We start from the raw sequence: 16,576 nt of genomic DNA on the forward strand, positions 1-16,576 counted from the left end.
CTATGACTTCATGATTTTTATTTCCATTTATTTTTTACTTTTTTTTGACATATTACTATACTGTAACTTTTTTTAAACATGATTTTTACATTTTTTATTTATTTTTTCATTTTTTGTATGACATAGCATATAGTATAACTTTATGATTTTTCTTCTTACATTTTTGATGGCATACTATACTATGACATTATGATTTTTTTTCATTATTTATGACATACTATGCTATACGTTTTTTCATTACACAGTATCATAGTATACTCCGAATTTTAATTAATTGTTTTGCTTTTTTTTTTAAAGACAAACTATATTATTTTCATTTTAAATACTAAAGCCTTTGTAATCTATTTATGTCTTTGAATTTTAATTTCTTTGCCAGCAGCTCAGCCTGTAATTCCCGTACATGTCCGCTAGAGGGTGTCATTACACCAAAAACCAACAACTGGGAAATAAAACCACTCTTTTAAGTGAACTTCAAAGTTTTTTCCCTTCAACTTTCATTCCTGGCAATGTAAAATTGAATTAAACATTTATAAACAATTAACACATGACAGATCATTTATAATTTTCAAACTAGATATTAGTAAATATGCCTGACAATAATTATAATACAAATAAATACAATACAAGGGCTTTAATATATGAAATAAATATATTAGAATAATAAAATAAAAATAGTGCAAGGGTTTTAGGGTGTAATGGCGCCCTCTGGAGATGTGGTGAAGTACAAAATATTTTCATAATCAGTCAAACGTTTTAAAAACCTTTGAAAGTTCACTGAGCGAGTCTTACCTGTCAGCTGCTGGTTTCTGGTGTAATGGCGCCCTCTTGCGGACATCAGTAGGAACTACAAGAAGAACTGCAAACACAAATACATGGATTACAACAAGTTTCTCCCAGTTGTCGGATATGTTAGAAAGTTAGTTTCGGCAGGTATTTTGGGCTCTTTTTATGGCATATTGTACTATGTTAATCATTTTATTTTTCTATTTTTATTTTTTTTTGACATACTATACAACAAGTTTTTGAAATTAATTTTTAGGCTTTTTTACATTTGTTATTACATGCTATGCTATAATGTTTTAAAAATATTTTTTAGGGTTTTTAACAGCATATTAAAACCAACAACTGGGAAATAAAACCACTCTTTAAAGTGAACTTTAAAGTTTTTTCCCTTCAACTTTCATTCCTGGCAATGTAAGATTGTATTAATCATTTAGAAACAATTAACACATGGCAGATCATTTATAATTTTCAAACTAGATATTAGTAAATATCTAAATATAAAAGCAAGAAGTACTGCAAACACAAATACATGGATTACAACAAGTTTCTCCCAGTTGTCGGATATGTTGGAAAGTTAGTTTAGGCAGGTATTTTGGGCTCTTTTTATGGCATATTGTACTATGATAATCATTTTTTTAAATCTATTTAAAAAACACAATCTGACATACTATACAACAAGTTTTTGAAATTAATTTTTAGGCTTTTTTTTTTTTACATTTGTTATGACATGCTATACTATAATATTTTGAAATTTTTTTTTAGGGTTTTTAACAGCATATTACACTATGACATTTCATGATTAATTTATTTGTATTTTTAATTTTTTTACATTTTGTATGACATATTATACTGTAACTTTTTAAAAATATTTTTTAGGCTTTTTAACGGCATACTACACTATGACTTTCATGACGTTTTATTTCCATTTATTTATTTTTATATTTTTCATGACATACTATACTTTATCTTTTTTAAAATTATTTTTTAGACTTTTTTCTAACTGCATACTATACTATGACTTTTCGTGATTTTTTATTTTTATTTATCCATTTATTTATTTTCACATTTTTTTATAACATATTATACTATAATGTTTTCAATTAATTGTTGGGCTTTTTTATGGCATACTATACTATGACTTTATGATTATTATTTTTTTTTTTTTACATTATTTATGACATACTATACTTAACTTTTTTCATTACACAGTATACTCTGAATTTTAATGAATTGTTTTGCATTTTTATGACAAACTATACTATTTTTATTTTAAATACTAAAGCCTTTGTAATGTATTTATGTCTTTGAATTTTTTATTTTTTTGCCAGCAGCTCTGCCTGTAATTCCCGCACATGTCCGCTAGAGGGCGTCATTATACCGGAAACCAACAACTGGGAAATAAAACCACTCTTTAAAGTGAACTTTAAAGTTTTTTCCCTTCAACTTTCATTCCTGGCAATGTAAGATTGTATTAATCATTTAGAAACAATTAACACATGGCAGATCATTTATAATTTTCAAACTAGATATTAACAAATATGCCTGACAAATGAATACAAATAAATACAATACAAGGGCTATAATATATGAAATTAGAATAATAAAATAAAAATAGTGCAAGGGTTTTAGGGTGTAATGGCGCCCTCTGGAGATGTGGTAAAGTACAAAATATTTTAATAATCAGTCAAACGTTTTAAAAAATCTTTGAAAGTTCACTGAGCGAGTCTTACCTGTCAGCTGCTGGTTTCTGGTGTAATGTCGCCCTCTTGCGGACATCAGTAGGAACTACAAGAAGAACTGCAAACACAAATACATGGATTACAGCAAGTTTCTCCCAGTTGTCGGATATGTTAGAAAGTTAGTTTAGGCAGGTATTTCACAGTTTTAGTCAAGTCGAAATAATCATAAATGATGATGCAGTTGAGAACTGAATGTCTGTCCAACGCGCCTGTGACTAAAGGCGGAGTTAGGAACAGTATTTAAACTGCAATGCAACCAGTTCCAATATTCAATAACTTTTTGGTTTTTCAAGCATCGAGCTCTTAAACCACTGTCATCATGGAGAGTGGCAGCCCATAAACCTTTCACATCTGTGACTTTGTATAATAAATAATTTTCAAAAATATAGGAAATCATAGCTATGTATGACATATTTCCTTAATTGTGCACATTTTAAGGTTTTGATGTCAGTAGCTTCCTCATTCATTAATATATTGATGTGAAACCACCTATGATGTGTCTGACATTCCCTCTCAACTTTCACAGCTGTTGTGAGATTAGCCTCCAAAATGTAGTGGAATGAAAGCAAAAAAAAAAAAGAGTATGTACAAAACATCATCAGGTTAATAGTCACAGCACAGGTAACAACAAATATGAGGGACATAAGTATATGTAAAGAATATAAAAGGACAATATCTAAGAACAAGTCGTTACAAAAAGAAAAACATGTAATATTCAGTCAGAGGATTTGGGGAAAGCAATTTCTATATTTCATTTCTGTATTAAAATTTTAATACACTCAGTGACTTCAGAAGAGCCTTTAAATCTAGGACAAAAGATAAAATGTTAGGAAGTGATTTACAGAGTTTCTGTGTATGAATAATAATAATAATAATAAAAAACAGCATTTAAAATAACAAAATTAGATATTCAAGACTGCTATTACCTGGTTTATCATGATAACAAATTACATCCCTACAGTTAATGGAGTAAAAAGTATAGGGGTTTCAAAGAAGTGAGACTCCAGATATATCCAAAATCTTTTGGACATTTCATATTAAAAAGAGATGAGAAATAGTTTCTATATTGTTTACAATATGCAGTTTATTGAATTTTGTCCATTTTTATGAACATGTATGATGTAGCATTTGGTATTTCTTGTCTTTTTTATATATATATTGTATTTATTATCATATTTTTGTACATAGATGATTGTCTGTTTTTGTGTGGTATGCTATGGATCTTTCCTTGTCCTTGAAAAAGTCATTATTATTATCATTTACAAAAAGAGCAGGCAGTATCAATAAACTTAGCAATATGACAATTAGCATGGGATGTTTTTTGTAAAATTTGAAGATGGATTTCTTTAGCCTTGTTTAAGATATAATAGTGATAAGGTAAAAAAGTCCTTCTCCATCTTTGCAGGATTTGTTTTCTTCAATGCGGTGGGCGTGGCCTCGAACATATGACGCCGATTAAGTACCTCCCAGTGATTGGTTGGAAGCAGGCTGGAAGTGACGTCCAGATTTGGCGCCACATTTCCAACAAGGAACAGAAAGCTCCGTGTCTGACAGTCAACCAAAATAACCTGCTGTTCATGTTTTAGCGTCATTTTACTCGGTTTGTCTCATCTTAAAAGGTTTTAATTTGTGAAAATGTTCATCACGGACATAAGAAAGGAGTTTTATGAAGTTGTTGCCAACCAGGTACGTTGTTTGAGCGAACTTACTGTGACGTTAGGACAGCTAACTTGTACAATGAAGGGTTGTTTGCTAACGTTACTTAGCTTATAGATTCGTTATCGTCAGCACAGTATTTATTTTATATGTTATACTGTACTAATCACACGATCTGTCGTGTGTTTATTTGCTTTCAGAGAGTCGCCCTCCTGGTGGCGTCAGACATCGACGCTCTGTGCGCCTGTAAAATAATACAGGTAAGATAATGAGCTAACTGTTAGCAAACATTAGCTCCTGCTACCTCCTGTACAGACTGGGCACGTACTGTTATCCCCTCGAATAAAATACATCATGTGTCCTGCTCCCTTGGTAAACACCAGCTTATTATTTTGTTTGACTTTATCAATGAGTAGCACTTTCTAACTGTAGTGTAGGTCGTGTACTCAATGAACAATAACAGGTGCACACTGTAATACCTCAGCAGCTCCCTCCTAACAATAATAACAACTAATAACTGACGTGTGCACAGAATCTGTTAACATGAGATTATAGTAATGAAATACCTCTACTTTTATCTCTTACACTTATGGTCAGCAGATGTTATTGTAAAAGCTGCACAAAAATAATATTTATATTAAATATAAGGATAGAATTCCTCAAATATGTACAGAGAGGATTTACTAAAACTAAACCTTAGGACGAGGACCAAGACGACCTGCTGAAATACAAACCGAGCATCAGAATGGGGAAGAAAGGTGATATAAGTGGCTTTGAAAGTGGTGTGGTTGTTGGTGCCATACGGGCTGGTCTGAGTATTTCAGAAACAAAAATTCAGGAACTGCTTGTCACACTAATTGGAAGATTGTGAGTGTGTTGAAAACTGACTATCAGGTGGCACCTTGTATGGTAACCACGGCCACCAGTGTATGAATGTGTGTGTGAATGTGACTCATAGTGTAAAAAGTGCTTTGAGTAAAGTAGACTCGAAAGGCACTATACAAGTGCAGTCCATTTGCCATTTACTTAGCTATTGGCAAAATGTAGGTTAACCCAACTCCCTCTATTAACCATATTCCCTGATAAAATGTACCTCTGCACAGGATCACATATGTACTACTTCCCTTAATGTTTACCTGCAATGCTGGAGTAAGAAAATGGTCATTGTTCCAAAAAAAAAAACCTGTCTTAAGTTTAGTCACATATTATCTTAAAAAGATCTTAAAAAACACAAAATTTTAGTGTCTGATACCTGCTGACATCCTGCTGTTCCTGTGTCCTTATTTGACAGTGACCCACTTATGACATATCAGTAAATTAAACAATATTTCCTGAATCTTGTCTCTTTATCAGGCGCTGTTCCACTGTGATCAGGTCCAGTACACACTTGTACCAGTCACAGGCTGGCAGGACCTCGGCACTGCCTTCCTTGAACACAAAGAGCAGGTATGATCAGATCTGAACTGAGCATACACATGACTTAATGTCAAGGTTTTCCACAATGTAACTCTGAACTAAATGTCTTATTTTGGTGTGTTGTAGTTCAGGTACTTTGTTCTCATCAACTGTGGGGCAAATGTCGACCTTCTTGAGATGCTGCAGCCCGATGATGACTCCATCTTCTTCATCTGTGACACTCACCGGCCTGTAGATGTGGTCAATGTCTACAATGACACCCAGGTGATGAACAATGATCAGTTCAGCTCAAATTATTGTGTTTTTTTGTTTTGTTTTTTTTTAAGTACTTTTTTCACTTTAGCTTTTAAAGTTAATGAGGGACACCAAAATCTAACATTGTGTAAACTTCCATCATCTCATCCATAGATAAAGCTACTAATCAAACAGGATGACGACCTTGGTGTGCCCTCGTATGATGATATCTTTCGAGATGACGAGGAGGAAGGAGGTGACTCTGGAAATGAGAGTGATGAAGGTTCAGAGCCGTCTGGGAAACGGAGGAGATTTGATGAAGTACGCATGAACCAGAATGAGAATAACCTGCTGAAATGAATCAGAACAGTGTTGACGTGACTAATGATTATGTGCCTGTCATTGCAGGGTGCAGTTGAGAGGAGAATTGAAAGACAGCGAGCTAAGAGGGAGTGGGAGGCACGAAGGTGAAGTGTTTTTAGTGAAGCGTAGGTGTGTGGATGGTATTTGTTATATAGAAATCAGTTTATAAACTGACACTGAAGTGTTACTCTTTCCTCAGGAGGGAAATCTTGTTTGACTATGAGCAGTATGAATATCACGGGACGTCTGTGAGTAGACAGTTAAAGTTATTATTATCTCCATACAAATATGAGATTCATCCTGCATAGCTGTGTGTTGACTTTAATTTCACATATTCTGTTGTCAGGCTGCGATGATGTTTTTTGAGCTGGCGTGGGTGTTGACTAAAGACACCAAGGACATGCTCTGGTAAGCTACCTAATTAAACCATTTTAATGACATAAACATTGTGGAAATGCACGGTGCACTGTGGAGACTTTCAGTTGTAGACCTTGAGTTGTTTCTTTGCAGGTGGGCTGTCATCGGGCTGACAGACCAGTGGGTTCATGATAAAATCACACAGTAAGAATGTCTACAATATTTCAAAGCATAATTCTCAAAAGCATCAGGTGATTCCTTCAGAATTAAACAGTCATTGCAAGATATATGTACTGTGTTTTGCATTGAATTAATTTGTTATTGTCTGTCTTGTTCTTTTTAGTATGAAATATGTAACTGACATCGCCACAATGCAGAGACATGTTTCCCGGCATAACCACCGAAACGAGGACGAAGAGAACTCTCTCTCCATCGACTGTATGAGGATCTGCTTTGAATACGAGTATCCTTAATTCATATTGTCATGTGGAGCTTTTACATTATATGCTCAAGTGTCGTAGTGGAAGTCAAAGCACTTAGACAAACTGCGTCTTTTTCCTTTGAGTTTTTCTTAACACTCTGCTTCAGCCTCCGTCTAACCCTCTACCAGCACTGGTCCCTGTATGAGAGCATCTGTAATTCCTGTTACACCTCATGCCACTTCAAGCTTTGGACATTAAATGGTCAAAAGAAGCTCCAGGAGTTTTTAGCTGATATGGGGTAAAGTGCCTAAAAAAATGAAATGTCTGTCAACAAAATTTTTTTGAATGGAATTCAATGAGGAAAAAGAGCTGCCTTAAGCCAACCCTACACTAGCCTACGCACCTTGCCTACGCCATTTTGAGCATTTATACTTGTGGGGTGGTGTGTCTGTGTCGCTCTACAGTTACATCTCCAAAACACTAGTTGGAAGCGGGGTTTCTGTGAAGTGAAAGTGTAGGTGATCCAAAACACTCAAAACACACATAAAAAACACATTAAACATGGCTTGATGGTGAGAATTTCAAACACAAGTACACAAGTTGGCTTCACTATAACTCGCAGCATTCACAGACAAACACTTGTCTTTTGCGGGACACATTTTCATCACAAATACAACATGCTAATGTTTTTAGCACAAGCCTATAGCATTTTACATTGTATAAATTAGCCTAGGAGCTAGCAAATGTTTCCTCAACTCGTAAGAAACCAGGGACAACAGCCACATCTAACAAAGGTGATGTTACAAAATTCAGCTCCATTACAACTCACAAGGTTCACCGACAAAACAACTGTCTTACACTAAACACGTTTTCCAAACAAATATAACATGCTAACGTTATTAGCACAAGCCTATAGCATTTTACATTGTATGAATTAGCCTAGCGACAAGCTGAGATTTCTTCTGCTCATATGAAGGCAGGATAAATCACACACAAGACTTAAAATCAAATTTTTGTGGAGGCTTTATTGTCTTCACAATTTATTGTTTCTTATCTGTGAAATTAAAGTAAATAACAGCTTTGTTTCCACTGAGGGAAATGGTTTCATTCTACAAAAATAGACAGGAGGTGTGTGTCGCTGCGACACATAGTTAGATTTCTGGGGAAGTGCACATCTGGCTACGGCATAGGTACGGTGTCGATTCAACGCAGAAGTATAAATGCCACCTTACTTGTTTTAGTAGCTGATGTTTGCCAATGATGCTTTTACAGTCTCCCTCTGAAGCAAGTGAGGCAGAAGTTCAACTCCATGGACATGTCGATCAAAGAAAACCTAAGGGAGGTCATTGAGGAGTCTTCCAATAAATATGGGTATGAATCTAGAAAAGACCTGAAGAAGACAAGGCTTCACTTGCTGTTAGATGCGTTTATTGACAGATGCGTTTATTGTCTTTTTTTTCTTCACCTCCATCAGTATGAAGGACATCCGCATCCAGACATTTGGTGTTCACTTCGGCTTTAAGAACCGCTTCTTGGCCGGTGACATGGTTCATGCTACCACTGCGCTGCTGGAGAGCACTGAGAAAGATGAGAGCGACAGTGACAACTTTATCAAGGCTCTGGACTCTCTGTCCAGGTTTGTGTTGATGAAAAGACGAGGATGAGTGGTTTAACACTATAAAATGGATGTTTATCATCAAGTTATAAAAACAAGTTTTCTTTCTGTCCTCTGTTGGTCTCTCTGTCTGCGTGTAGGAGTAACCTCGATCGTCTACATTCAGGCATTGACCTGGCTAAGAAGAAGCTGATGGCCATCCAGCAGACCGTCGCCAGCTGCATCTGCACCAACCTCATCCTGTCACAGGGACCCTTCCTCTACTGCTACCTCATGGAGGTAAGAGCGTCTGTGAGACCTGCAGGTGTGTGTGTGTGTGTGTGTGTGTGTGTGTGTGTGTGTGTGTGTGTGTGTGTGTGTGTGTGTGTGGCTGCTTCTCTACATTACATCCTGCTCAGCTCAACACTTTCCTCCTCCTGCTCTTCCATGTGTAGGGAACACCTGACGTGAAGCTCTTTTCTAAGCCCATGGCCTTGACTCTGCTCTGCAAGTACCTCCTGAAGGCTTTTGTCCACTCTGTAAGTATCTCAGACTGTGAAATAAGAAGCTTTTAATTAGGTTTGTCACAATAACTACTTTTGTTGGACGATATATTGCCCAGAAATAATTACAATAAACAATATTATTGTTGTTGTTGTTTTAAGACCATTTTATGCCACTGTTAGAATGATAATATTAAAGAATAAAATTGTAAGTACACTCTGTCAAAGAGCCAAAAACAAAAACCTTGTAATCTGACCAGAAAGGAAACCAAAACGTGTCTCAGCATATTTTTTCCATCTGTTCGTTCAGCTAAGGTGCTGTGCCACGCATGTTAACACAATAGGCAATATCATACAATATATGGATGTAGCCACCATTGTTTTTGCTGATCTCGATAAGTCTATAACATAATTATCATGACAGACTTTCTTTTACTTGCACTGAAAACATACTGTGTTATTGGTGTCACTCTTTCACTCGTGGTGTTTTTGTCGGTTAGACGAGGAATAAGCGCTGCAAACTGCTCCCGCTCATCATGGCTGCTCCCAAGGATGTGGAGAAGGGAACTGTCATTGTTGTGGGAATCCCACCCGAGTCTGAAACATCTGACAAGAAGAAGTAAGACGTTCCTTTTTTTTAAAACATATGTAGGATATTACCAAAACAGTAGGAGCAGAGCTAATAATATACTAAATAATGTTTCTCCAACAAACCACGTAAAAGTGCAGTACCTTGTTTACAAAGCTGTTTCAACCACTAACTAATGTGTAGAATATAACCCCAGAATCTTGAAATATACGATATAGTCAAATATTCCATATCTGGTAAAGTTTTTGCTGTTGACTCTGCCGATGAGTTTATGTCCTTGTTATGTTAATATGTGATGCTTTGAGATGAAATACTACTATTGACTCACATCTTCAGCCGATTTAATATGTGCATTACTCAAAATATTTGAATCATCCTTATTCAAAAAGTATTTTTCTCTTTCCTTAGACTTCAGTAATTGCAAGACAAAAATGTATTTATATTGTTTGCTAGTATTGCCAGTGTAAAGAACAGTAGAGTCGAGTCCAATGTGACGTCTTCAGACTGCTCGTTTTGTCTGACCAACACAGGATGTCTGCAGGTCCTTAAAATGTCTTAAATTCAATGTCACAAGTATTAGGCTTTAAAAGTAATTAAATAGTATGTATGTATTTATATGTATATATTTGAATTTATACGTTCTTAATGGCTACAAACGTGATCTAATTTCATTTATCTATTTTTTCAATTTTATTTTGTCAAAATGAGTCGAGCTCTCAAAATAAAAGTCCTCTGCTACTTTAATGTTTTTAATTCGGCAGAGAAGTGCACCCTGCATCCTCCCTGAAATCTACACCTATGCCTGCACGGGAGCACATATGTACTAATTATACCTGCCTGCCATGCTTGAATGAGTAACATTGATATGACTTACATCGGTCTTGGTTTTGGTTGAAGGCGATCTTTAAAAAGGTCTTAAAAAGCATTCAATTTAAGTGTCTGATACCTGCAGACACCCTGCAACAGTCCAAAACCCAAAAATATTACATTTACAATTATATAAAATAGAGAAAAGCAGAAGGTCTTCACATTAGAGAAGTGGACACCAGAAAATTGTTTGTATTTTTGCTTAAAAAAGACTGAAACAACCGATTATCAAAATAGTTGATGTTTATTTTGTCTGTCTATTGATTAATTGATTTATCAACTAATTTTGAGTTGTATACAGCAAAATTGCCTAATTTCCTCAACTCGTAACTTTTTTTTTTTTGTACTCTGAAAGTTTCTTTGGTCGAGCATTTGAGAAAGCTGCAGAGAGCACCAGCTCCAGAACTCTTCATGACAACTTTGACACTTCAAGTAAGATTTATATTATCATTAACACCTCTAATGTGCTGTGTCCAAGTCTTCATACATGTTTATCTGTGTAGCCATTTATCTCTTCATCAGACACAAGGTGGCAGCCTTCTCTTCATTTCTAGTAGCACATCTGACAGTGGGAATCATGAAATATCAGTCATGTTTCACATGTGGAATAACATTTGTTTAGTATTTCTGCACCTTCCTGCCAGAAACATTTATCCCAAACTACCTTTTGGCTTTGTTTTTTTTTTTAAACCTCTGCAGTAATTGAACTGAAGACGGAGGACAGGAGCAAGTTTCTGGATGCACTCATCACCCTGCTGTCATGAGAGGGAACGTGAGCATGAGCTTTGAGTCTTGAACAGTTTTAAGTGCTGCTTCTGTTCCTTTCTGTGTGTCAGACATGTACAGTGTCACCAGTACAAGAACTTTATCCATGAGTTTTAAGGTTTTTATCAGTTTTGTGTGTATATTGTACAGTCTTTTTGTAAATGTGTGGAAGTCTTAATTTTGCTTTTAAATTTTTGTGACATTTGTCTTTTATTCCTGTCTGTGTATGTGAGGGGTTCATCACATTTTTAACATGTTTAATAAATCATAGTAAGTTACTTTAATGCATTGTTGGTCTGTTTGTTATTGTTTCCAGAAGTATTTCAGATATGAGAGTTGTGAAATGTAGGAAAGTATCTCTTTTGCAGAAATATGGCTCTACCTTCACTCTTCAAATTCATATCATGAGTAGTTACTCTTATCGTGTTATACACGTCTTTTGTTTTGCTCATGCTGCCAGGTCTCCAAACGAAAAAATAACAGTTTAACTTCACTTCACTTGGTGAGATAGATTCTTGCTGTTGGAGATTTATTACAGAAATTACATCACAGACTACTTTCAAATACTCCACCTTATGTCCTTTTTTAATTTCCTACATGATTCAGTGGCATAAACAGAAAATGTCTTGGAGCTGAGTAAAAACATCAAGAGACCAGAATGCTTAGGGAACAACACTTAAGATGAAACAGAGATCCTTTAACAGTTTCTTAAAGAACTGTGTCATCATTGTGTCTTCTGACAGTGGTTCAGCAGGGTTCCCACTGTCATGAATTCCACAGTCTTTTTTTCCAGGCCTTGAAAAGTCTTGGAATCAGTAAAATCTATGGACGTTATCAAGAAGTCATTGAATTTTGTTGTGTGCAAATTTATTTTCTATAGCTGTTGCATAGCTCTAATTTGCATCTGTGTGTGACAGCGCTGTTTACCATAAGGTACATTTCTTTATTTTCCCCCAGGTTGCATCTCTCCCTCCACGCATATTAGCTAGAATGATGTTTATAGAGTTTGAATCCAGTATGTTTGAACGACAGGCAAGAAAATGATGTTGTGACAGTGCAATTTAACATGTAGGGTAATGAATCCCAAGGTTTCCATACCTTACCCCACTAATATTTTTAAGTTGTACCGCATTGTCCAAGATGGAGCAACTGACAAGGGCAGCCTAGGGCGTTCAGTTATTAGTCAGAGCGTTGGTTATATTTTACAATTTGAGCATGGCTTTCTTTTTTCTTAATTTAACCAATGGGCCAACCAGACTGTTGGAATAGGTATAACTACAGCTGAAGCAGCTACGTGACCTGCCCTTTAGTTACATAACTCACCCACCTTGAGCTACACGTCACTTTGGCCCAGAAGCAGAAGCCCCTGTGAAATTGCTAAGTTTGCAATTTGCTAGCTATGAAGTATTGTGTTTAAAGAGAGATGATTAAGGTTAAGATAAGGGCAATGGGAAGGCTACATCTTGTTACTTATGTTAATGCTAAGTTAGTGATTAGCTAACGTTAAACATGAAATATGTTAAAAGAGAGGTGGTAATGGTAATAGGAAGGCTATATCTTGTTACTCATGCTAATGCAAAGTCAGCAAATAGCTACATTCAGTATTACGTTAAAAGAGAGATGGTAAAAGTTAAGATAAGGTTAATGGGAAGGTACATCTTATGTATGCTAATGCAAAGTTAGCAATTTACTACATTAATCATTAAGTATTACGTTATAAGAGGCTGTTTAGGTTAAGATAAGGGTAAAAGGAGGGCTACATCTTGTTACTTACGCTAATGCTAAGTTAGAAATGAGCTAACATTAGCTATGAAGTATTATGTTAAAAGAAAGACGGTTTCGGTTGAGATAAGGTCAACACGTGACCAATTTTAGCAACAGTAACAAGATAAGACACTATTAATTAGGAAGTACCCATTTGAAGACACTGGGACTTAAGTAGTGTTTCATTTTAGGACATTGGGACTTTATAGTCAACTTATTGACAACAATCATCTTTTTGGTGTGTTTCTGAAGAAGATGGCAGTTTGTTAAACCCCTTAGTTTACACCTTTAAAAACACCTGTTTGCAGCCCCTCATTGCAGGTGGCACAGTGGTGAGCAATTCACCCAGTTAATTATTTCCTTTCTTTCAACTTGCTTCTTTTTCAGATCAGGACCACAGACTTATATATATATATATCCTTATTCCATAAGGAAAAACAAAATTATAGAATACAGTAAATTATCTATTGTTGTTTTGATGGTCCCACTGACCCATATTAAGAACCACCATTGTTGGTTTGTGGGTAAAAACACCACAAGGACCTAATCTATTTGTCAAAAGGGAAGTTGAATTTTTCTTCGTATCATGAAACAAAGATCTGGCAGAGTGTTGGCTGCTGGCAGTCACAGCTAGCGGTGGCAGAGACCGCGATCCAAACTGATTACAGTCTTTTCATTTGGATCCAATCTTTTGTTTTGCTGACGCCCGACATGTGGTTCCACAGAAAGCAAAACAGCTCTTACAGTATTTGTGAAACTTCTAGTGAAAATGTTTCATGAACTTATACTGTAATCTTCCCCTGAGCTCAGCCCGCTCATGTGGGTCAAAGGTGAGAGCTGCGGTTTTGGCCGACATTGGAGAAAGTAGGCCAGGCCTCCTGGTGGTGATTTGCTGCGGGCCCAGAGAGTGACTGGAAAAGTGGAGCCTGAGCGGCTCTCTGTGGGGTAATTAAGATCCTTATCGCTTGTGGATCAGGATGTGATCTTGACCTCCAGAGTAGACGGTGTTTGGGTGGTTTCGCAGGAAAGTCCGGACTGACTGGCAGCAGTGGGACTGAAACGTGCCGTGATCTGCGTTGAGCTGCGGCACGTTAATGTAAATGGTCTTATTGTTGAGGTTGTGAGCATCATCGTCATCACTTATTGTGTATGATTGTGGACATCTTGCTGCTTCCTCTGCGTCGACTGTTTGAGAACAAGTTGCATTCATAATGATGTTTACAGTCACAACAGTGTGATGTTATCCAGCAGAAATAGTGTTTGTGAGGAAGCCTTGGGAGACCCATTTATATCATTTTATCATTATCGGATCAACTGTTTGTCAGGGTTCCCATGGGTCCTTGAAATCCTTGAAAGTTTGTGCATTTGAGGGGGAAAAAACCCAAGACTTCTCTCTCTTTTAATTGTTGTCTTTGAGCTTCTGTTAAACCAGTTTTCATGATAAAAATTCTCGGTGTTGTAACTGTAATTACCCTTGATCTGTGTCTCAAACTATGTTGTGTTGGGTCCTTGAATTTGAGGGAAATGGACCTGGAAAGGTCTTGGAAAGTCCTTGAATTTGATGTTTAAGAAGGTTTGGGAGCCCTTGTTTATTTTTAGATACACAATGATCATGAATTACTGATAAGTGCAGCCTCTCTTTTTGTCTTCTCATTTTTAAAATGAAAATGTCACTGCAACATCCATTTAATTGTCATTCTGGAGCTTTTGATCATATCACATGATCTTCATCAGTAAGTGGAGTTACCCAGTTTTTATGGGATTGTAGATTTTCTTTTTTACTGAGCACTTGTAATACCTTGGTTTTGGCTAAAAATCTGAGGTTCACAGTTCACTCTTGACTGGCTGTTTCAAACCAATATGGAATTTACATCTATTGCATGTTAGTTTGTCCAGGGAAAGAGATCCCTTCTCAGTTACTCCTCCTGAGTTTTCTTCCATTTTTTTTCTTGTTAAGGACTTCTTGGGGGTTGTTGTGTGCTGTACAGTACTGGTAAATTTGTGATTGGTGATATTGGTCTATGTCAGGGATTGGCAACCTTTACCATCAAAAGAGACTTTTTTTCTGTCTTGAGCTGCAAAACATATTTGAACCTTATAATGACGTTAATGCACCCTATAAGTCTAAATTAACATATCAACATTACTAGTAGGTCTAAATGAGCATTCATTAATATGTTTGAACAGGGTGGCTCCTCTGCAGCGGGCTATTCATGATTATTTGGTTATTTAACTTTACAGCGTTGGTGGTGAAAGCAAACAAATCTGTCCACGCACTGTCAAATACTCTGTTTTCCTCCAAGACTTCTCCTTTTTAGAATTTAGAATCCAAAGCTAGTGTAGTGACTAGCCCTATACAGTATTGGTTGCTAATTGACTGAATTGTTCGGATGTGTACTATGACTACTCCCAATCTTTACCAGTGCTGTATGTCATCATACGTTTATTTTCTCACGAGTGTCCATAATGTCTGGATAACTTCCAATAAGTTTCAACACAAACTTCCAATAAATACAGCCATATAAATTTTGATCCGAGCACAGATTAAAACTGTTTGCTTCCTAACACCAGTAACACCTGTGCTTCTGGGATGAACTTAAATACAATGGCCTCCCTTAGCCAGTGGCATAAGCCACTCAGTGGCGTGGCGGGAAAATACATTCAACACAAATCAAACCCTCTGTCCTTGGACCCTCATAATGAATAAGGGAAAATTTCCCCCAAAATACTCTTTAGCAGGGAATATCTAGCCACCCTGCTGCCAGGCAGTGGATGTTTGATGTACATTGTAGATGACAAAACTAAAATTATTTAATTTGATGTCCAGGCTAAACATTTTTACAACTGGAGAATGTAAGAATCATTTTAGGCTCACACCAATGGTAAAAGTTTAAAAAATAATTGTTATTTATCTTGATGTAATATTTTGTTTAAGGAACTGGGAGCTAGAGAGCTGCATGGAGCTGTGGCACCGCTAGTTGCGTACCCCTGCAAGTAAAACTGATTTGGAAGAGAAGTCCTTAAACTGAGACGATGTAACTTTTGATTAATAGCAACCACTCTGACCACAAGCAGTCACATTACACGATGCCACAATGTCTTTACTCTTGTGACAATACCATCTAAATTTTCACAGCAGCACAAATAAAGTGGAGTTATAAGGAGTCAGTAGTCTGATGAAGTAGTGTCAGTCACACAGTAATATCTTTTTAAGTGGTAGTAGTGTAAATAAATAGTTTTCCTCTGTACCAATATGTTTTTAAGTTTTCTCTTTGTTGGCTGGTGAGGACAGGATTGAGTCTAAACACCTGCTCTCTTCAGTTACCTGGTTTATGAGCAGAGACGGTGGAAGCATCAGTCGTTGTCTGTTGATGTTCCCGTGAGGAGATCCACCTGTTCAGCCCATCATTTGGCCTCCTCCCCTCAGCCATCAATCACTTTGCTTTCCATCCCCCCTCTTGCACCTCTGGTGAAGTGGGGCCACTGCCCTTTCCGCAGCTCTGCATCTGAGGAATGTGGCATGC

At 36.5% G+C, this 16,576-nt stretch overlaps 1 protein-coding gene across 1 annotated transcript; it reads left to right on the forward strand.

The window, feature by feature from the left end:
* Positions 1–4,043: 4,043 nt before the first annotated feature.
* On the forward strand, positions 4,044–11,566 carry cdc45 (CDC45 cell division cycle 45 homolog (S. cerevisiae)). Its single transcript, XM_050051008.1, has 18 exons — positions 4,044–4,208; positions 4,379–4,438; positions 5,532–5,624; positions 5,721–5,858; positions 6,003–6,149; positions 6,237–6,295; positions 6,391–6,439; positions 6,538–6,599; positions 6,702–6,752; positions 6,892–7,011; positions 7,137–7,268; positions 8,243–8,341; positions 8,445–8,606; positions 8,726–8,864; positions 9,020–9,103; positions 9,568–9,686; positions 10,879–10,955; positions 11,223–11,566. The coding sequence occupies exons 1-18, from the start codon at positions 4,158–4,160 to the stop codon at positions 11,285–11,287; spliced, it is 1,707 nt and encodes a 568-aa protein (XP_049906965.1). The 5' UTR covers positions 4,044–4,157; the 3' UTR covers positions 11,288–11,566.
* Positions 11,567–16,576: the final 5,010 nt, after the last annotated feature.

Source organism: Epinephelus moara, chromosome 8, assembly GCF_006386435.1.
Source record: "Epinephelus moara isolate mb chromosome 8, YSFRI_EMoa_1.0, whole genome shotgun sequence".
Classification (NCBI taxonomy): Eukaryota; Metazoa; Chordata; class Actinopteri; order Perciformes; family Serranidae; genus Epinephelus; species Epinephelus moara.